The sequence below is a fragment of the Anabrus simplex genome, chromosome 1, assembly GCF_040414725.1.
Source record: "Anabrus simplex isolate iqAnaSimp1 chromosome 1, ASM4041472v1, whole genome shotgun sequence".
Classification (NCBI taxonomy): Eukaryota; Metazoa; Arthropoda; class Insecta; order Orthoptera; family Tettigoniidae; genus Anabrus; species Anabrus simplex.
Window position 1 is genome coordinate 1613804972 of NC_090265.1, and position 24342 is coordinate 1613829313.

The 24342-nt window shown below is 37.5% G+C and overlaps 1 protein-coding gene across 4 annotated transcripts in view; it reads right to left on the minus strand.

The window, feature by feature from the left end:
- The window catches only part of LOC136858597 (tether containing UBX domain for GLUT4), a 265079-nt gene that overhangs the window by 115658 nt on the left and 125079 nt on the right, over positions 1 to 24342 (minus strand). For all 4 annotated transcript variants that reach the window (XM_067138272.2, XM_067138275.2, XM_067138273.2 and 1 more), the window contains exon 5: positions 22407 to 22761. In XM_067138272.2, the coding sequence (XP_066994373.2) occupies positions 22407 to 22761 (355 nt within the window). The remainder of the gene's footprint in view (positions 1 to 22406; positions 22762 to 24342) is intronic.

A 24342-nucleotide genomic window follows, 5' to 3' on the forward strand; every position in this document is an offset into this window, starting at 1 on the left:
TGTATTGAATAGGTGGAAATAAATTTTAAATATTTTCCTATACATTTTACGAAACTTTCAATACGGACAAAAAATTATTTTCATCACTTGTAATAAGTGGTATGTTCCAAGCTGTCTGTGGAGAGATGGTGTGGGAGGACATCAGTAGATGAATAAGTTTGGATGGTGTCTTTAAAAGTGGGAAAGATCACTATATGAAGATAAAGTTGGAATTCAAGAGGACAAAATGGGGCAAATATTCGTTTATAGGAAGGGGAGTTAGAGATTGGAATAAGTTACCAAGGGAGATGTTCAATAAATTTCCAATTTCTTTGCAATCATTTGAGAAAAGACTACGAAAACAACAGATAGGGAATCTGCCACTGTCCTAAATACAGATCAGTAGCGATTGATGATTGATTGATCCCGCCGCCATCCATTCTGAATACAGGCGTCGAAGATGTTGTCTGAAAGGTTTGTTGACACTGAGATCTAAAGGTTGAAGAATGGACGTTAAACCTCCAGGGATGATGACAGGATGGGGCTTCATCAGTTTCATTTTCTCTTTTACAGCTTCCACAAGGTGACCCCGGAAACTGTCTAGGACAAGAAGGGACTTCTTTTGTAATAATGCCCCTGGTCGTCTTCCCCAGACTTTCTCCAACCAATCCACCATCAAATCTGCTGTCATCCAGCCCTTTTCTTGAACTCTTAAGTGAATTCCATGTGGGGTAGTCTCCTTTGGTAATGTCTTCCTTTTAAACAACATCACTGTGCATCTTAGACTCTCCACTCCAGTCGTCTTCACAAGGACACTTTTTGAGCCAGTAGGAGAAATGGTAGTGTTATGCGGCATATCAAAAAACACTGGCGTCTGGTCAGCGTTACCAACCTGAGAGAGTATATAGTCATATTGCTCTCGCACTTGTATTATGTAACGGTGGAACTCTTATTACCTTATCTGTGTAGTCTCGAAGTAAACGCTGGCACAAAGATGTTCTCCTCCGTAAACTGAGATTTTGCCGTCTCATAAAACGAATCGCCCAACCAATGCTTGCTTCAAAATCCTTTCTGTCAATGTTGAGCGTGCCAGCTATTCGCGAGTTTTGTACTGAATCATTTTGTAAGAGACAGCACAACCATCATTCTGAAGTTCATTGACATAAGCAATTACACCATTATCAATTTTGAGATATTTCCCTGTTTTAGGCCCACGGAAAGATTTGGAGCTTGCCTTTGCAGTCATGAGTTTATATTTTTGTCTCCGCCAATACCGTATTGAATTAGGATGGGCTGGGAAGACTTAGGAGAAAGAAGATGAGCTGTTCGACGAAGTTATGATGTTATGATAAATGTAAAAAATTTATTTCTCTTCCACCTATTCAATACAACTCAACATGTTAAAGTTTGAGTTAAATCCTCATTAAAATAAGAATTGGTACGTTTCGCCCTGTCCTATGGGACATCATCAGCCGTTATTACTTCAAACCATATAAGGTACCTGGTTAAAACTGATCTAAAATAGGTGGAAGAGAAATTTCTTATATTTATCATTACTTTCAATATGGATTCGCAGTGATTTTCATTACTTGTAAGTGGTATGTTCCGAGCTATCAGTGGAGAGATGGTGTGGAGTGACATTAGTTAACGAATAAGTTTGATGATGATTATGATGATGATGCTTGTTGTGTAAAGGGGCCTAACATCTAGGTCATTGGTCCCTAATGGTACGAAATGAGATGAAATGGTATGACAATTTAAAAATCCACAATCCTCCACTGACCAGAATTTGAAAATGTGAGGACGAAGAATGAATGGATGCATATGAAGTTAAAACTATCAGTGGATCCGACCCGCAATGCCCCACATTCCCAAAATTAGCGTTAAACAATAGTAATACTGACCAAGGGACGGTTTCTATATCACAATACTGAATCGATGATGCTTGTAGTCGAAACGGGTCCAAAATCCAGGTCATCGGCTCCTCATAATGGTACTCATCGCTAGGAAAATAGAACCATGCTATTTGTCATGTTGCGGTACTAATCAAAAGTAGTGTAGACTCGTGCATACCTGCCAACTTTACAAAACCAAAAATGAGGAGATTTTGGTATGTAAATCAGGAAAAATCAGGAGATACAATTGGTCAAAACTGCTTATTCTTCATGTCTTGCGCAATACATATATTATCCTAGCAAGCTCAATGTATCATGTCCCCAAGTCCACATTTAAATTAACACATATTTCCAGGGAAACTGAGTGGAATCAAAGTCCACAAATATTTTACTCTCATATGTATTCATATTCAGTGATACCTAAATACTTGTATAGAAGAACGGAACATATACGAACATATATGGTTCGGCAGGCCTACCTTCCTTCTTACTGATTTACAAAAGTTTCTCCATCAGTAGAAAATTTCCCTTGATTAAAAGAAGCAGCAGTGGCAGATTTTGCCTGTCTGAGAAAACCTCTGCATAGGTTTGTTGAAAGCAGTTGCCCTGTAGCATTGATTTTACTGTCAACAACCTCTCCAAGTTTTCATCACCAATAGGTGACTTGAACTGTGTTCGTGTTTTAGTCACCAGACTAAATATCCTCTCACCTTCAGCGTTACTAGGGATTGTTAAAATACCAAGAATAACACCAACTAATCTATCACTGAAGTACGTTACTGATGAGAAAAATTCCTCCTCACCATGCTTCAGATGCTCTATGAATTGGGAAGTGCAACTATGAGTGACCAAGTCACAATCATTCTTCTGGTTTCCCCTGCTGTAGCAATCAACTTCCAAAAGAGAGGAGGATTTAACCACTGAAGGTTGTACACGTTTTTATATCAAATTCCTTAATGTGTCCAGCAGCAGATCTAGCAGGAAATGGATGTGAGGCACACTTGACTGCAAAATTTAATTCGGTTTATCAAATGTAGGTATAACATTTGATAAAAACAGACAAAGGCTTATTTAAATTTGATGACAGAAACATAAAAATTATTTCTTCACGAGACAGAGTGCACTTAATGAAGGAATCCTGTTCAGCAGTTTTGGGTGAAGAAGTACATGGGACTGGTGATTCATTGGTTCTATTCCTTAAGGAGCAGCGCCCTCTACTGATGTTTGTTTCATCTTTGGATAATGATAAGTTTCGAGATTTCTAAGCTGACCTGTCTTACCAGACTTCACTTCATAATTGAGCAGACTGGACAAAGGCTGCCACTGTTCCAACAACCTGCATAAACATATGCCCACAGAAAGCCACCGGGTGCAAACATGTTTTAAAATTTTCCTTGTCTCGACATTGTACAATTCGCTTTACCTCGCACCGACAGAAATAGGTCTTATGGCGACAATGGGATACGAAAGGGCTGCGAGTGGGAAGGAAGTAGCCATAGCCTTAATTAATGTAGAGCCGTAACATTTGTCTGTTGCAAACCTGGGAAACCACGGAAAACCATCTTCAGGGCTCGGGCCTGTGGGGTTCGAACCACTATCTCCGGAATGCAACCTAACAGCAGCGCGCCCCTAACAGCACGGCACCAACTCACACAGTCCGATTTCTTAGCTTTGTACATATGACCGCTTCCCCATAACCACACATTAAATTCAAAAACACTTCTAATAACAATTAAGAACATTGCCCTACAATTTCAAACAATACAGGAGTACTATGGTATATATTATAAACTTACTGTCTCAACACCCGACTAAAAATTACACATCTCTATTCCCTCGCAGGAAGTATGTGAATGAGACGATCAGTCTCTAATAAGCCTTCTGAAAATAGTATAAACTCATGCTCCACACATGTGAATCACTAAAGCCCAGTTTCACAGTTTGAGTTTAAGCCGAAGCTTTAGTAAGCCACGCACGCCGCTTAAGCAAGACTTACTCTTTGGCTTAAACACAACGAGTTTCACAGTAGGGGGACCATGTGCAGCTTTACTAAGCTGAACATCTCCGAAGTTGGTAATGCTTGCGCATGCGCAATGATTCAATTCTCATCTTTGTTTACATCCGTAGCCTATGATTGATTGACTTGTAGGTTATACATCGTTTATCAGCCAAGATAATTTAGAAAAATGAACGGAAAATGTGATTCCAATAATAGTAACAAAATTAAGTTTAAAAAAGGTCATTCACCCGTCCTTCTGACACGTATTACCCCTACAGTCTAAAATGGCCATAACTTCTGAACCATTCATGCAAATAATGTCCTGACAAGGTTATTGTAATCCTTACAAAATACTGGAGGAGGTCAAACAATTTATTCGATGAGGAATTCGAGGATAATATCGAAATATTTATTTAATGTTAAGGAGTTACATTTTTTTACCACTGAGTATAGCATAAAATCGCTTCTAGAGGGCAAACGGTTGGAAATAGGTATATACCATCACAGACTTTTTTGTAGAGGTTTCTATGCTCTACAATTCGTACACTTATACTTGGGGTCTATCGTAGATGGTTCACGCAGCGTAAGCCAAGAAAGCAAGTGACCGACCGACATTTTTGTCTCTTTTACTGTATATCGGAACATGGAAACTGTATTATTTCACGAAATATATATATATATATATATTTTGTGAAATAATATATATATATATATATTCAGAAATATAAGTTGTCTAATGTTAATGTTATTGGTTTTACGTCCCACTAACTATGAATTTGAGCACCTTCACCACAGGACTGAGACAGGATCGACCCTGCCAAGTTGGGCTATAAGAAGGCCAGCGCTCTACCATCTGAACTGAATCCTTAGCTTAAACCTCAGTTTCATACAGCTTAAGCCAGTCACATATAAGCTCGGCTTACCACTTGCACTCCCCACTGTGAAACTCGTCCAGAGTTTAAGCTCTCGCTTAAGCCCGATCCAAGGCTTAAGCGTATACTGTGAAACCGGGCCTAATGCACTTAGACACCATTACTTAGTAAATGCATAGATTAATATATTGCATCACGTGCCCACGCGATTATGCGAAGCGCAATGCTATTTATCTATGCATATAAAATAATATGCCCCGACTGACTGATTCATCATCATTTAAAGTAATAAACTTCATGGTTGGGTTCCGTATTGAGTTAAGACTTAACTTAAAAATTAGTACAAAATTTTATTGTTCCACCTTCTCAATACTTAAAATCATTTAACGTTTATCAAAACATTACAATATAATAATAACAGGTACTAGTTTCAGTCCGTTTTTTGGACCATCATCAGCCTAGCCAAAATTACAAGCAAAAGACATAATCTAAAAATGAAATGATGCGGATGAACTAGGGGATGGGATGGTGATGGAATGACAAATAAAAACATACATATGTTACAGTAAATATGACCAGAATATGTTAAAATTAACAGATGAATAAAGCATTGTGATGTCGTATAAAATCACTTGATGACAAAAATCTTAGGTTGACGGTTGAACTTGTGTTGCACACTTAAATTCGAGTGAAATCTTATGTTTCTGGAAGGTTCTAAAAGCGAGTTCCACAATGGCGCAGAGGGAATTGTCCAATATGACCAGTATAGACTTGACGAATTGAGAAAGCTGGACTCGTTCTATGTAGCATGAACGGTTGCTGTTTTTAAAGGTAGTCTCAATTCAGTCGGAACCCAATGAACCTGAAGAACAAAATTGGAATTAACTTGAGAGATCTAATAGAGAAAATACAAGGGGAGGGGGGGCGGGGCGAAATAACGAGTACTCACCTTGCGCTTTTGTAGAACAAGCTGCTGGAATTAGTGCAATGGACAGAGTGAGCGTCACGCGGAATAGATCAGCAAAAGAGGAGAGGGGATGCGGAGGGGAAGGGTGATTTAAGTGTGGAAGGAGATAGGAGAGAGGGAAGGGAATGGTTCAGGGTGGGTTAGGAGAGAGGGAAGTTAATGGTATTTGTGGTGGTGGGGGACCCTTAATTGATTTAAAGAAAGGGTTATGAACAGCTGATTTGTTTTTCCTATAATAGGAAATAAAAAGATCAAATAAAATATTGGGTTCATCGGTAATTTCATTAAGATTGTAGTTGGCATTAAAATATTGATCCAAATGTATGTAAAAACTCAATTATGTTGAGTAGTGGTCCCTTTTTATTTATTTCGAGTATGTCCATGTCTGTTTCAATGTTCGTAAACCCAAGGTTATAATCGACCATATGTTGGCCGATGGCTGAAAAACCTCTAAAACTCAAACCAAGACTAACAAAATCTGGTTGCAAGATGAAATTAAGTTTTTGTATAAGAAAAAATCATTCCTCAACCATAAATTACACAAGTCTCACCTCGCGGTAACCAAAATGTTATCTAAAGCACATTGGACAATCTTTTTCCAATCAGTTGCAGATAAATTATTTTTAGACCTATCTAGAAAACAACATACCTTGGATAATAAATTGGAGAAATTAAAGAAATCTAAATCGCAGGACCATCGAATCAAATGCAATAATAGACCAGCAAATGACTGTAACCAATTCCATTCACCCGTAATCAATCTATCCAATACTCCCCTAAATGCAAATGAAGAAATAATTTTAGCCAAGGGACCCAAACATAACTGGCCCGATTCGATCACAACCAACTCAATCATCACAACGATAACTGAATCGGAACTGGCCATTTCCAAAACACCTTCAGACACACAAGATGAACTAAGATACGAAATCAAAAAGAAGCTTAATAACATCCTCTCTTGTAAGAACTCACCTAATTTTTTCAATTCTAACAACAAACTGATCTGAAACTCCTACATGCCCTAAAAAAGAAAATTAAAGACAACGACCTAATTGTAACCAAGGCTGACAAAGGTAACATGACGGTCATCATAGATAAAAAAGAATATATCAGAAAAACATCCGATTTCTTTAAAGATAGTTCTTTCTCCATAGTTAAAAAAGACCCCACACAAAAAATCCAGACTCCTAAAACAAACCTTATAAAAATCTTTTTTTTTTCTGCTCACTGAACAAGAAAAAAGCCAGCTTATTATTATGAACCCCGGACTTCCTACGGCTAGAGCTCTTCCTAAAATTTGCCTAATCATCAATTTTAGACCAAGTCCCCTGCATAAAACTACGCAATTCATCCAAAATTTTCTAAGTAAAAATTACCTTTTTTCATCTAAGAATTCGGTTAGAAACTCCTTCGAATTCATAGACAAACTTAATAACTTTAACATGCGACCTGACTATTCACTTCATTCCTTTGACATTATTAATATGTACCCCAGTATACCAATTTCTAAACTAATTCCCATCATCAAAAATAATCTACAAAAAAGCGGTCACCTGAGTAAACTGGAAATCCAAGATTTTATTACATTGCTCAAATTGGTAGTTAACAACAATTTTTTATGTTTAATGGTACTATTTACCAACAAAACGGTCTAGCAATGGGTTCACTGGCTTCCGGGATTCTCGCAGAAATCTATTTAGACTTTCTCGAGAACACAAAAATCAACAATAAATTTGATAACATCCTCTTTTGGGCTAGATATGTCGACGATGTCCTTGTAGTTATTAACGAGAACCTGGAAGATGCTAATACCACACTTCTAACATTAAATAACATCGATCCTCACATTAAGTTCACTTTGGAGTCAGAAGTAGATTAAAAAAATCAATTTTTTGGATCTTACCATTACTACACAACAGGAATCCTTAACCTACAAGATATACAGAAAACCCACCCATTTGGCCGTCGCAATCCGACAAGATTCATTTCATCCCTTCCCCCACAAAAAAGCAACTTACAATAGTCTTATACATAGAGCATTCAATGTACCCATGAATAAAAGAGATTTCCACACAGAATTGAATACTATCCATCACATCGCTAGATTCAATGGCTTTAATAATCAATTCATAGAAAATATTATTAGTAAACACAAATTCCGACCTAAGATCACGCTTAAAAAAAGAACCATCCAAACACGATTCTTTCTCCACTTTTACCTATGTCAATGGAATTCACATGATTACTAATGTTTTAAAGAAGAAAGGCATGAAAACAGCCTTCAAAACCAGCAACAACAACATGCACATCTTACATAACACCTCACATATTAATAAAATAAACAGGTACTCAAAATCAGGTGTCTACAGAATTAGATGTAACACATGTTCAAATATTTCCTACATAGGGCAGACTGGTAGGAGCTTTAATATTAGATATTCTGAGCATTTCAACGCAGTCAAATATAACACATTTTCAGCCATCGGCCAACATATGGTCGATTAAAACCACAGTTTTACGAACATTGAAACAGACATGGACATACTCGAAATAGCTAAAAAGGACCTCTACTCAACATAATCGAGAGTTTTTACATACATTTGGATCAATATTTTAATGCCAATTACAATCTTAATGAAATTACCGATGAACCCAATATTTTATTATTGATCTTTTCATTTCCTATTATAGGAAAAACAAATCAGCTGTTCATAACCCTTTCTTTAAATCAATTAAGGGTCCCCCACCACCACAAATACCATTAAATTCCCTCTCTCCTAACCCACCTTGAACCATTCCCTTCCCTTCCCTCCCTCCCATCTCCTACCACACTTACGTCACCCTTCCCCTCCGCATCCCCTCTCCTCTTTTGCTGATCTATTCCGCGCGACGCTCACTCTGTCCATTGCACTAATTCCAGCAGCTTGTTCTACAAAAGCCCAAGGTGAGTACTCGTTATTTTACCCCCCCCCCCCCCCCGCTCCCCTTGTATTTTCTCTATTAGATCCCTCAAGTTAATTCCAATTTTGTTCTTCAGGTTCATTGGGTTCCGACTGAATTGAGACTACCTTTAAAAACAGCAACCGTTCATGCTACATAGAATGAGTCCAGCATTCTCAATTCGTCAAGTCTATACTGGTCATATTGGACAATTCCCTCTGCGCCATTGTGGAACTCTCTTTTAGAACCTTCCAGAAACATAAGAATTTACATAAGATTTCACTCGAATTTAAGTGTGTAACACAAGTTCAACCGTCAACCTAAGATTTTTGTCATCAAGTGATTTTATACGACATCACAATGCTTTATTCATCTGTTAATTTTAACATATTCTGGTCATATTTATTGTAACATATGTATAAGGTTTTTATTTTGTATGTCATTCCATCACCATCCCATCCCCTTGTTCATCTGCATCATTTCATTTTTAGATTATGTCTTTTGCTTGTAATTTTGGCTAGGCTGATGATGGTCCAAAAAAACAGACCAAAACTAGTACCTGTTATTGTAAGGTTTTGATAAACGTTAAATGATTTTAAGTATTGAGAAGGTGGAACAATCAGTATATCTATATCTCAAAAACTTAAAAGAGTTTAAAGACGTCTAAATTGGTATTTGGAATCTCAATTAAAAACAAAGAAACTTGTTTTCGGAAAATCCACTTAAGGGGGGTAATAACAATAACAATAATAATAATAATAATAATAATAATAATAATAATAATAATAATAATAATAATGAGGATACTTATATCTCGAAAACTGAAGATGTTACCAACGTGAAATTTGATAAATGGAGTCTTCTTTAAAAATAAAGAAACACGCATGTTTTCTGTAAATCTACACAAAGATGGGGGAGGGGGTGAAAAGAAATGGAAATGGGGAGTGAATTTTTAAAAATAAGTATATCACAAAACTCAACATGTAAAAATTGGTATTTGGAATCCCCTTTAAAAAAACTATTTTTTCTTTTGTTTTCAAAGAATCCACTTTAAGGGGGTTAAAAGAAGTGATAATTGGGTGAATTTTTGGAATTAGTATATCTCAAAAACTTAACATGTTGTAGACATAAAAACTGCTATTTGAAATAATCTTTATAATGTAACACGTATTTTTTTCTACAAAATCCACTTAAGGAGTGGGGGGTGAAAAGGACTGAAGAAGTGGTTGAATCTTTAAATGGGGATACTTATTTCTCAAGAACAGAATAAGTGACAGACGTGAAAATTGGTATTTGGTACCTCCCTTTAAAATAAAGTAACGTCTTTTTTATTGGTTTTGGAAAATCCATTTAAGGGGGTAAAGAGGACTGAAAATGGATTGTATCCTTTTTATGAGGATACATATCCCTACCTCAAAAACTGAAAATGTTACAAACGTGAAAATTGGTACTTGGAATCTCCTTTAAAAATAAAGAAACACATTTTTTGTGTTCGGAAAATCCACTTAAGAGGGATTAAAAGAAGTGAAAATGGGGTGAATTTTTCTAACGAGTATAGTTCAAAAACTTAACATGTTACAGACGTAAACAATGGTATTTTGAAACTCCTTTAAAATAAACGCATATTTGAATTGAAAAACAGGGTACATGTTTAAAATGAGTATATTTTACAGTATTATATCTCAAAAACTTAACATGTACCGAAAATTCGTATTTGGAATCTCCTAAATAAAGAAATGCTATTTTTGTTTTCGGATAATCCACTTATAAGCGGGAGAAAAGAAGTTAAGGAGGAATTGAATTCTGTTGCATATATCAAGAAAACTCCTGCTTTAGGGATTTTCAAATAATGTCTTAATGCAGTACCAAGGAACGATTACCTTTATCAAATTACAAAATCCACGCGAGCGAAGCCACTGGTAACAACTAGTCAAGTAATAAATTAAAATTTGCTACATATGCCTCCAAATGGCTCCTAAAATCTCTAGAAAAGTCACTAGTAGCTATCTTTGAAAGTCTGTTACTAAATTACTAAAAAAAGACTTCAAATCTACCCGACTAGACTGATGCGAATGAATGCGAGAACGAGAGATTAACAATTGATGTATGCATCGCGATATACAGTTTTCAATCAATTTTAATAAACATAGCGCATTCGTGCAAGTTTCTCATATAATAAACGTCAATATTTCATGTGAAAGCGGCCAAAGAGTGAAGGACTTCCGGCCATTGCCGTACAAAGCTGAAATGGTGGGATTTGAATGTCTGAAGTTCACCAAAAAAATAAGCCAAAATCGGGAGAAATAATCAAATAAGTGGGAGGCGGAAAAAACTGTTGAAAATCGGGAGTCTCCCGCCTAAATCTGGAAAGTTGGCAGGTATGCTCGCGGAATTCCACACATTATGGTAAGACTCGCAGGTAATGATATTCGTACACGTAACAGACCTTGCATACTGCGGCGCTATTTACAGGCAATTACATAAAATGAACTTCATTATATAACCCGTATTGTCATAAGTATACTTTGAAGGTTGAGTCAAATGTTCCACTTTTACAATACCAATACAGAATCTACAAGTGGAAACCTGGTGAAAGAGTTATCAAGACACTTTCACAATTTGGTACTGAATTCGCAGTACACCACAAGATGGTTGACCATATTTTAGATTTCACTTCACCTAACGGAAGGACCTCCTCGTTATCCTTCAGGTCTCGTAATAGAGCATACACAATCGTAAACTTCCACTCACCCACGAATGACACAAACCGTTGAAACCTGAAAAATGTATAACAATGCTGGGCCACCTTAGGAGAAACTCTAGATAAGATCCCTTCCCATCATTCCACCATACTCATGGGAGACTTCAATGCACAAGTCGGTAAGGAGTGGAAGTACCGGAAGATAGTAGGCCATTATCCAGCCCATAAGAGAAACAGAAATGGAGAACGTCTCATTGAACTCTGTGACAAGTACAACTTAGTCCTGAAATCAACAGCCTTCAAACTTCTACCTCGAAAGGCCAAAACCTGGTGGAGTCCAAATCCTATGCTTGGTGAATTCCAGTTAGACCATGTTGCTATAGCACGGGAACATCATATGGACATACAGAACGTCAAGGTATTACGAGGAGCCAACATAGATTCTGATCACTACCTTTCAATTGTCAAGATTAATATGCAACTCTTTAGAAAAACACCAACTCTCCAAAGTAGTCGTAAGATACCCAGGTTCAACACTCTGCGACTGCACGATGAGGATTGTGATTTTCAGGATAGCCTCAGGAAGAATACAGAGAAAGAAGGATGGCCTGCCTTACAAAAGGCCTTGCTGGATGCCACTCAAGAAACTATCCCTGCCTCATCAACCAAAGGCAAACACCCATGGTGGAGTTCAAAGTGTGATGAGGTTATAGAAGAAAGGCATAAAGCCTGGACTAGGTGGAACCAACATAAAATTTAAGCCAATTATGAAGCCTTCCTCAAGCAAAGAAAAGCTACAGCTAACACCATCCGCAGTGCCAAGAGAAATTACCTCAGGAGCCTAATGCAACAGGCTGAAAATAATTTTCAGGTAAACAACTTAAGAGACCTGTACAAAGGACTTAAGAAGCAAACGACCCAGTACACAGCTCCTACCCTCATCCTCCACAGGCCAGATGGAAAACTTCAACTGAACAATAAAGACTGCACCAAAACTCTTGCAGATTATTTCCAGAAGCTACTAAACGCAGAGGAACCTAAAGAAAAGCTTATTTTCCATGAGCCTTCACACAGGAACCCTGATTCTCAACCACCTACGAGACAAGAAATAAAGGACATCATCGCTGGTCTCAACAACAACAACAAGGCTTCAGGTGAAGACGGCATAGTTGCCGAGATGTGGAAACATGCAGATGACCAGTCTTTGCAGAGCATCCATCAAATCATAAAGGACATATGGACAACAGAGTCCCTACCCGAAGGATGGACGTCTGCCGTGATTCATCCCCTCCACAAGAAGGGAAGTAAGACAGACCTCAACAATTATAGAGGTATTTCCTTGTTACAAATTACCTACAAGATCCTCTCTGTATCCCTGCTCAAGAGAGTCACCACACAGCTAGACTTACAGTTAGGTGAATACCAAGCTGGTTTCCGTAAGACTAGATCTTGTCCAGAACAGATACACAATCTTAAGACAGTTCTCAATTACAAAAGCCGAGGTGGACATCCCTGGGTGGTGGTCCTAGTAGATTTTCAGAAAGCTTATGACTGTGGACAGACACACCCTTTTCTCCATACTATGGGAACTTGGTCTGGATGGGAAGACCCTACGATTGGTTCAAGCCACTCTGAGGAACACGACGTCCAAGGTCAGGTTCAGAGGTGAACTATCTGAAAGCTTTCCAATCAGAACAGGAGTTAGACTGGGTGATGGTCTCTCCTGCATTCTCTTCAACTGTGTCCTGGGAAAGATCATTAGAGAATGGAGAACGATGTTACCACCGGGAGCTGGACTGAAGCTTGGGTACAAGAGAGACAACCTCATTGTCCCGTGCCTAGCCTTTGCCGATGACCTCATTCTACTGGCAAACAATATAGAGGCGGCTACCTACAACTTACAGAGTCTTTATTGTGGAGCGGTTACGACTGGTCTGAAAATCAGCATCCAGAAGACTGAATTTATGACCAATATCAAGGAGGACCCTTCTACAATTCCTCTCACAGACGCTACCATACGAAAAGTACCTGCAGTTGGGAGAATGGATCTCTGCGAATCAGAGCAAGAACCCAGCCATAGATGCCAGATGTATCAAGTTTGAAAAGGCTTATAACTCGTGTCGTATCTATTCATCTAAGTGCCTCTCCAAGAACCTCAAACTCAGACACTACAACTCGGTAGTCAAACCATCTGTTCTGTATGCTTCTGAGTGCCTTGTAATGGCTAGGAAGGGCCCACTCAGAAAGCTGGAGTTAAAAGAGAGGAAGATCCTGAGGAGGATATTAGGACCAATCGGAGAGGAAGGAGGCACTTACAGAATCCGCCATAATGATGAACTGTATGAACACCAGGAGGACATCGTCACGTCTATAAGGAAAAGGCGCCTGACCTCTTATGGACACTTGGCCCGTCTGGATTACAAAAGACTCACCAACAGGATATTCACAGTAACGGGAAGAGGCAAGGCTTCGTAGGCCTAAACGACAAAGAAGAACCAAGATTCTTTATTATCTAATTATTTACATATCATTTTAAAAAATGACGGGACATGTTTCTTCTAACTTGTAGACATCATCAGCCGCAAAAGTCTTTAAGAAAAGGCAACAAGGACAAGGACAAAACACCACATCAAAATAATTTGGGTAGCTGAATACGTCAACTAAAATGGTGAAGAGTGTTCAGGGTTGTTCAGAGCACAACACTTAAAAATATTGTTGACATTAAAATTAAAATTGTCCACATGGGATGATTCAGTAAAACTGGGCGTTGTTGCTTTTTCTTAAAGACTTTTGCGGCTGATGATGTCTACAAGTTAGACGAAACATGTCCCGTCATTTTTAAAAATGATATGTAAATAACTAGATAATAAAGAATCTTGGTATTGTAAAGGCGGAACATTTTACTCAACCTTCAAAATTTACAGGCAACGCGAACCTATTGTGTTCCTCAAATAAGTGGACTAACCACAGGGACCCGCACTATCACGTGGTGTTCCTCACATAGTAGGTACTAAGAATAGGCAAGGCAGAACCATGGTGTCGCTCATCCCATGGTGTTGCTCATATACGGGTATGAATCATAGGTACTGTAAAATGCATCCCGAGGCATACACTGTCGCTACTAATCATAAACCTATTTTGTACCTAACATAATGGTACTAATAAGTTAAAAGAAAGTATAAAATGGTTCAACCTTTCAATACTATTAAAATAAGAAATGTAAGTTTACATTCCTATTTAATTAAAATTGGTACCGATTTTAATAATTTCAATGATCTAACTTACGAATCTTTTGGAAGCACAGTGCCGATCTTCTCTTCAAGAACTTGTTCTGTAATACATTTAGTTATTTGATCTGCGACTTTCTTCATAATTTTTGGATCTATTGACCAGCAGTGCTAATTCCTAAAATTATACAGTGCCTCATGGACTGTAGCTGAACTCTTCAAGAATTTACTCAGGGCTACATTTAGATACATACTTGATTGTGGACTTCTTCACACACAGTGCCCTGTAACACATCTAACTTTTAGAAGCACAGTGCTGATCTACTCTTTGGGAACTTGCTCCGTAGTATATTTGCATATTTGATCGGCGACTTCATCATTTTTGGATCTATCTACGGGCAGTGCTATTCCCTAAAATTATATAGTGTCTCAAACTGCAATTGACCTCTTCAAGAATTTGCTCAGTACTATATTTTGATACTATTTGATTATAGACTTCTTCCCGTACACTGCTCTCTAACGCTTAAGTCTTACTAATGTTCATGATTGACACGCAGTATCCTTAAAATTGCACAGTGCCTTATAAGCTGCACCTTATAAATATATGTGTTATAGGGCTTCGTATACAGCATCTGACAGTATCATCTAAACTTAATATTTTTACCTGTGCATCTTTCAATGCACAGTACTCCCTAAAGATTTTAGTGCTTCATTATCAGTAACCTTCAGAATTTTTTATACTTCACAATTTATTTATCTGTGCATTGTTTTACACCTATTTGTGATCGACTGACGACCAAAAATACTGGTCGAAACTGGTAAATTTTTTAATTAAATAGGAATGTGAACTTATGTTTCTTACTTTAATAGTATTGAAAGGTTGAACCATTATAAACTTTTTTTTAACTTATTAGTAAACTCACTTCAATACGGAACAATATGAAATTCCTATCTCTTAATAGTGGTACTACGTGCAAGTAAAAGAGACCCATGATCTTCCCTGCATGATGGTACTAATTACAAGTAGTCTCATGGTTTTAATTTGATCATCCCTTGGTCGCCCCTTTTAGTCGCCTCTTACAACAGGTAGGGGATAACGTGGGTGTATTCTTCATCTGCATCCCCCACTCACAGGGGGTAAGAATAAGTTTGAATGGTGCCTTTAAGAGTAGGAAAGATCACAATATGAAGGTACAGTTGGATTTCAAGAGGACAAATTGGGACAAATATTCATTTATAGGAAGGGGAGTTAGGGATTGGAATAAATTACCAAGGGAGATGATCAATAAATTTCCAATTTCTTTGAAATCATTTAAGAAAAGACCAGGAAAACAACACACAGGAAATCTACCAAGTGGGCGACTGCCCTAAAATCAGTACTGACTGATTTCAACTTTGAAATAAGAATATTTATATCATACTCATTGCATTTTTTCCCATGTTCTCAAATATCAGTTGCAAGTTTTAAACACCGTCTGCCATTAAGACCTAGTCATGACCATAAGTCAGACTGCTTACTAACATGCAATTTCATATACCCTTTGAAAAATTATCGTTAACAGTGAAAATTAGAGGTGAACAATTCTAACCTTCCAGTAAGTATTCTGAACCAAGAAGTCATCCTACAATCAATTCTCATTTTTAACTAGCCAAATGTCCTTGACTGCCAGTCATAACTTACACCTGACTTCACGATCTCATAGTATCGGATGGGCACCACCTTTTGTGTTAGTACTGCAACATATGCGTTATATAGCTCTACATAACTCTCTATTCTTCTCATGGTATTTCTCAGCATTAGTGATGCAAATTCCAGTGCCTCTGGGACTGGTGTGCACAGTGCAAGTGCCAAACGCATCACTGCGCCAAAACACTGGTGCCGCGGCACTGTCATTGCCATGATGACTACTTATTCATTGGACTCGTATAAAAACGGTTGTGTTTCATTTATTAACAAAAAAAAGGAACTACACATGGATATACTTAATATTTACTTGCAAAATACTACAAAATAACCCTCAATTAAGTTTTGCATTCACATTCAAGAACAGTATTTTTTTCACTTCATTCGCTGACAGTCTGTTAGTGAAAATTTGACCAGCTTTCGAAAACACACCTTCGGCAGGCACGGATGTTGGTGCAAAACACAACTTCCGGACAGCTAAATAGTAAATGTTGGGATACTGAAGCTTTCTTCCCAGCCACCATTTTAACGGATCTGCCTGCCTAGCTATTGAGGGGTCTTCCAGGTACGATGATGCATATGCCGTTTTAAACATGTTATAGTCGATTTGAACGATATCCAAGATTTAAAAATGACTCACACTGTTATGTACTGGTTTGTATCACCTGGAGTGATATAGCTCCACAAAGGGCTAGATTTTTGTCTTATCTGCCATTGACACGGAATTCAAGACAATCGATAATATAACGAAAGAGAATAAAGCATAGCGTGGCACGGTCCGGCAGCACTTGAAAGGACAGGGTGACCAGTAGGTACCTGCTGTAGAAGCGATCTGTCCTGGCACTGCCACTGACACCGGCACGGATCTGAGAAGCACTGGCCTGTACGTGTCGTGCCGCTGGCACGAGGCAGTCACGTGGCCACAAACAATAGTGCTTCGTATAGCAACAGTGCCAGCCGCCAGTGCCCGCCATACTGTTTGATGTACTCATGGAAAAGCAGACTTGATTGATTGTTCTTGTCCGTACTAACGGTATAAATAAGGACAATATTCACGTCACAAATCTTTTTATTCTTGTAAACGTTTCACAGATTTATTTTTATGCCAGTGCCACTGGCACCGGTTCATTTTAAATCATGACACCGTGCCTACCGTTCCATCTCTGGCACCGATGTCAAAGCACAGTGCCAGTGCCTTTCTTAAATCACTACTCAGCATTATTTGGCACTCGCTTAAAATCTGGTTCAATTTCTGCACTTCCCTGTATGTTCGTCGAGTCATAAGTCATGGCTTTTTTTTTTTTTTTTGGGAACAGGAGACAACACGGAAAATCTAAGATATGCATTTGGAAATGTACGGTATGTACGTATGCCACTAGATGGTGTATGTAAACAACAGTATGGGTCTAAGCATGGCCCCAAGTTCCGTGCGTGAGTGAGAAAGTCACAAAATGGAAGTCAGCAAGCAGGAGCAACGACCGTAAGGAGGTTCTTTCACACCTGCCTTATTCGCCTGATCTGAGCCTATGTGACTATGATCTAATCCCCAAAGTCAAGAAGCCATTACGTGGACAATGGTTTGCTAACAAAGAGGACATTGTAACAGCATTTCGGAGAGAGGTGTCACACGTTAGCGATACACATGCAGCGAATGGTATTCAGCGCCTGCCCCACTGCTGGCAACGCACAGTTAACCAGTAAGATCAAACGTACACTAGATTCCCGTTTGCCAATACAATTGCATGACCATATATGGTCATTTCCTGGCCTACTGATGCGAGAGAAATTACATCACCCGTTTCAACATCGGTGACCGCGCATGCGGTACAGGATGCTTCAAAATAAATCTCCTTACAAAATTTTACATCAGATTACAATTTTGACATACAGAATTACATAAAATTTACATACAAAAAAAAAATCACTCAAAACACTTTTGCATCTTGCAGTGTTCATACTGTTGAAACAGGTGATGTAATTTCTCTCGCATCAGTAGGCCAGGAAATGACCATATATGGTCATGCAATTGTATTGGCGAACGGGAATCTAGTGCAAGTTCGATCTTATTGGTTAATTGTGATCAGGCTATTTCCGGTCTTCTTGCCGGTTTTGGAAAAATGATGCGTGTGCTCGGCGTCATTTACATCCGACCGCCCTAGCAAGCGCGTGCACTCAAGGGTTTCCCTCGAGAACTTCAGTTTTTAATGGTAAGTGTTATTTCAGTGTAAATTTTATGTCATTCTCTGTTTTCTAATTTCGTTTGATTTAATGTTATTAATTTTATTCCTTTTGCGTTTTGGTATTTCCTTGCTTAATGTAATTATTAAAGTTTTTAATTTAACGTGTCCGAGTTTACCCTAGATTTCTGTTGCCGTAATTTTGGTTCTTTCACTTATTTTCGTTTTAAACTATTTTTCTCTAAGTTACTTAAGTATGTCTTGATTCTGTGTCGTGGAATGGTGTTGGTTAAAGTTTTTTAAACATCCTTCACTTGTGAAGTAAGTATCTAATGCTATGTCATGATCATGTTTCTTGTAATGACAGATATTGCTGGTGTAGTTAATTTTGTAGACGAAATTTGAATTTCCTTATTTAAAAAAATGATTATTACAACATGTTCCAATTACATAAAAAAATATTACAGCAGAGTCCAGAGTTACAACCAAAAATGAAATCCTTCAGACCCATTAAATAAAGAAAACTTTAAAAATATATTTTCCATAGTTCCAGTTCTCCGTCAGACCACATATTACAGAAATAATCACCCAAGGCTTCCACTGTGCGTTGTGCCATTTAAGTTTACTTACCCCCAAGCAGTGATTATGAAATGGAAATGGCGACTTACCGCCTTCTAAGTCTAATTCTAAGTCAAAGTCTCGTTCATGAATATGACCCTAAGAGTCTCGCTGTCATGTGATATGTTCAAGTGTACTTGAGGTCATGTACTGTCCTTTTTCTTTTGTGGGTACTACTTGATGTGTCATCGCACAGGTGTTTTTTGTGTGTGTGTGTGTGTGTGTGTGTGTGTGTGTGTGTGTGTGTGTACTGTGTTTTGTGATGTGTGATGGAGAGTCAGTGTTGAGGTCGTTTGTGCCTTTTACCATTGGTTGGTTATGCTGATTCAGGGATCGTCGCACTTGTTTTGGTGGTTTGGTGATGTCTGTGTGTATGTTGGAAGACAGATGAGCTTGGTAGTCTTGTGTGTCTTGCGGTTATCTGGTAATCTCTGGTATGAAGGTTTTACTTATGCCTTTTTATTTCTTATATAAGTGAGTTGGATTTCTGTATGCGCACTCTTGCATCACTTTCGTTTTTTTATTTTTGAGTTACTGTTGGTAAAGTAATGCGATTTTGATTTGGTTTTCCTGGCTTAATTGAGCCTTAATTTGATTGGTGTGACACGTAATACGTAATGTGAGTTTATCTATGCAAACATTTTATGAGTACATGATATGGTAAATGAATAGTGTCTTACTAACCTCAATTCCTTGGAAATGGTTGCAAGCTAATGTGATTAAGTATTTATTTCCCTGTTTTGAGTTTCCCTGCAACATTCTAAATTCTTCCTCTTATTTCTTTTGGTTCTTTCTTAGTGTTCTGTGATTAAGAATGCACACGGTAACTTAATTTAGTAGTTAATAGGAATTTATTTCGTTGTAGACAAAATTATAGTTAATAAACTGCGCACACACATTTTGGACCTTATAGTTAATAATTTAATTAAGAGTTGCCTTTCTTGTAATAACGATGGTCGTTGTGACTGTATTAGGGATATTGTAATGTAATGTAATTTGGGGTAAAATTAGAATTTTATTCATATGCTTAATTAGGGGTGTTGTAATGTTTTTGGTACTGGGGTAAACTCTGGCAGATTTCCTTTTAGTTTTTTTTAAATTGGCCTAAATTCTGAAATAGCACTTGCTGAGGGGTCTGGGGTACCCCAGAACTATGAGAGGGAACCTCCCTAAGGAGGCTTGTTATTGTTAAAAAAAAAAAAAAAACACACCACCCTTGATACTCAACGTTAAGTCGTCAATAGTTCAGGCCAGTGCCCTTATTTCTTCAGTTCCAAGTTTCCGCTGTGTCTGTTTATGTTCCAGTGACTGCAATACCACGGACTCTGTTCAATCTGGGGTATCTGTTTGGAGCCTGCAACGCACCTATTGGCCACTAATTTCTGATGGTGGAATGGGAAGGTGGTTCTGTTGGCGGCAATCTGTAGTATTGCGCCAATAACCTTCGCCTGTTTTGGGCCAGTTCACTAAGCTGATGGGCTGTGCTGAGGCTGTAAGAGAGCTATGGAGGCACTGTAATATGGATGGAGACATTGCCCATCGGCCGCGGACAGCACCTTCGTTTGACAGCGATTCTAACACTTTACTTGTTTTTGCCTGTACAGACGTTCCTGAAGAGAACGAAGATAAAAATTTGTGGTGCAGTGCAATTGTGGCATTGCGACTTTGGAAGGAGGAGAATGTAATATGTGGTGGGACGGAGAACTGGAACTGTGGGAAATATAATTTTGGAGTTTATTTAATGTGTATGAAGGATTTCATTTTTGGTTGTAACTCTGGACTCTGCTGGAATAGTTTTTATGTAACTGGAACATTTTGTAATAATCTTTTTTTTTTAATAAGGAAAAAGCAAGATATATTGAACAGTATGAACACTGCAAGATGCAAAAGTGTTTTGAGTGATTTTTTTTTTGTATGTAAATTTTATGTAATTCTGTATGTCAAAATTGTAATCTGATGTAAAATTTTGTAAGGAGATTTATTTTGAAGCATCCTGTACCGCATGCGCGGTCACCGATGTTGAAACGGGTGATGTAATTTCTCTCGCATCAGTAGGCCACGAAATGACCATATATGGTCATGCAATTGTATTGGCAAACGGGAATCTAGTGTACGTTTGATCTTATTGGTTAACTGTGATTGGGCTATTTCCAGTATTCTTGCCGGCTTTGGAAAAATGATGCGTGTGCTCGGCGTCATTTACATCCGACCGCCCTAGCAAGCGCGTGCGCTCAAGGGTTTCCCTCGGGAACTTCAGTTTTTATTGGTAAGTGATATTTCAGTGTAAATTTTATGTCATTCTCTGTTTTCTAATTTCTTTTGATTTAATTTTATTCCTTTTGCTTTTTGGTATTTCCTTGCTTAATGTCGTTTTTAAAGTTTTTAAATTAACATGTCCAAGTATGCCCTAGATTTCCGTTGCCGTAATTTCAGTTCTTTCACTTACTTTCATTTTAAACTATTTTTCTCTAAGTTACTTAAGTATGTCTTGATTTTGTGTCGTGGAACGTTAGTTGTTAAAGTCTTTTAAACACCCTTTACTTGTGAATTAAATATCTGTTGCTATGTCATGATCTTGTTTCTTGTAATATTGGTTTTGATTATGTTAATACGATGAGTTTCGATGTACTGATTGTAAATCTTTTCTCCCCAATAACATCATACCTTCCCATGGACCTCATAGGGTTCCTGCAGCTTCCACAATCCTTCTTACTTTTCATTTTTAGGCCTGTAAGCGTTCCCTTGTATATGATTTAATTTTGCGTATCGAAAGTTAGCCGTCACGTTTCCATGCTCTGGTACGAATTCAACACTTCGGTGTCATATTTCTTTATTCACATTTTATGTCATTATTTTTATCATTATTATTATTATTCTATTTAATATTAGTATGTGTAGGGGTAATTGTCCTGACTACGGTTACAATTTTGGAGGTCTGTAACCAGTAGAGACCTGTCCTTTGTATGTTGTCTTGTGTATTTCCTGTCTAACAAAACAATGTTTACCAATGGCCTGTGTTCTGTCGCTTTCCTACGAGAATCTGCTGAAGTCAGAATTTGTCTTCAGGCACTATGCATAAGTACATGCCCTATATTTCCAAATGCATCTCTTAGATTTTCCATCTTGTTTCCTGTTCGCGAGAAAAAAAATAGTTGCGATGACTTATGACTCGACCTGCGTATGTATCATTTCCTCATTTCTTGAAGCTATTTTTATACATCTTATTTTTTCAGATCACTAAGAAACACAAGAACAAGTCTTTTCATGCATTCTTACTTTTCTAGCTGATCACTGAAGACACTTCCTTATTATAACTGTAAATCCAAAAGAAAACAAAACAAACTTACCAGTCTTATTGGTCCATCAGGTATATGTTCTGTTGTCCTCTCAGGTAAAGCAGATGCAACGGATGACAATGAAGTGTCACTGTTCTCGACATCCATACTTTCAACAGAATTAGAGTTATGCTCAGTAACAGGTGTCATTTCACGTGATTCTGGTTCTTCAGTTCTATTCCCAGGTGCAGACTCATGAGAAATTTTATCAGTTACTGAAAAAACATGTGACTCATGAGATTCAGTGGGAGTACCACAAATACTTTTTGTTTCTTTATGTGATGCTTCCTCAACAGCTGTATGCTTGGGTAAAGGCCCAGAGATATTGGCTTGATGATGAAGCTCCTCAACTGTTCGATGCAGTAATCTAGAAAAGTATAAAGTACATTAGTTCATACTCATGAGAAATACAGTATTTCCTCTCATATTAGAGCCCTTTACTCCTGCTTTTATAGCCACACAAAGTAAGGTGGAGGAGAGGGTGGGGGTGTCCAATAAGCAACAGCCTCCCATTTCATGCAGCGACTTCCAGGCACAGGTATGTATTCTACACTATTTTTTAATAAATTTAGGATTATATTCTGAGTCTTACTGGCTACCTTAGTTGGAAGGCACTATTTTTAATTTTCTTAAATAAAGAAAACAATAAACAGTGGACACATGACTTAGGCCTGCATGTACTATAACTATGATCAGTTTTACTTACTCTTTGAGATGGGCACTATCGACTGAAAACCATATTGACTAATCGGGTGATAGTCCCTTCGAACTATCGACTGAATAGACTATTCATTAGACTATTTTCAGTAGAACGAAAGTATTCATTACTTCCTGTCAAGAAGACTGAATAGTCGAATGATTTCAGTAAGAACTATGAGTAAGTGGTTCCACCCATTCAATACTACAAAGTTGTGAAGTTATTAATACGTCACATATTTATTTGATCTCATTATTGGGACCGGTTTCGGCAAATATACTTGCCATCATCAGCCTAAGAAAATTTCTGAAAACTGGAACAGTAAATTTCTCCTTGTCTCCGCTTCAGTCACGCTAATACGCAATATATTTTCTTCTTTTAGGTCCATCGTGGTTCGAGATCTTTGCAGATCCACATAAAATCCTTCTGCACATATTGTTTTTTCAAGAAATCTCTGCAATCAATCTACAACTCTCAAATTTATGCATATTTATAGAGACAGCTATCAAAATATAAGATCAATATTACGTGACATATATACTAATGTAATTTACTTTACTGTATCCACACAAGATATTAGTCACTATACTCTAGATACAATCAAAGCAAACTCGAACATTCTACACAGGTCATTAACATATATTCTACGAGGAACTGTTTTTATAAAAAATTGGTGCTGTAATCTGATTTTCCCTCACGTATAATGACTTAATATTCTATACAGACAATTTTACTGTATGTTAAATATAATTAAAAAATGTATATAATTCGATAAAGCCAACTGAATGCCTTTAATGTCCAATTAAGATATATTTTATGAAGAATTTTTTTTCAAAACTCAATACTGTAATCAAACTTTATTACATCTACAAGCAATTTGACAAAGTCATTTATTTTTATATTCAAAATATTGTATAATATTTATGACTTGTATTGTATCTCATAAGCATTATTTTAATCTTTGTATTTTAAATATAAGTTTTATGGTGTACACCCAGTACAAAATCTTAGTTTGAGAACAAGTTGTACAAACATAAATTTTAAAATTATGTTAGTGTAGTTTTCAGAATGCTTTGTAACAATTTTCTCAGGCTGATGATACAAGTATAGTTGCTGAAACCGGTCCCAATAATGAGATCAAATAAATATGTGATGTATTAATAACTTCACAACTTTGTAGTATTGAATAAGAGGAACCACCCATATTTCTTAATATAAATCTTGATTCAATACGGAACAAAAATGAAATTT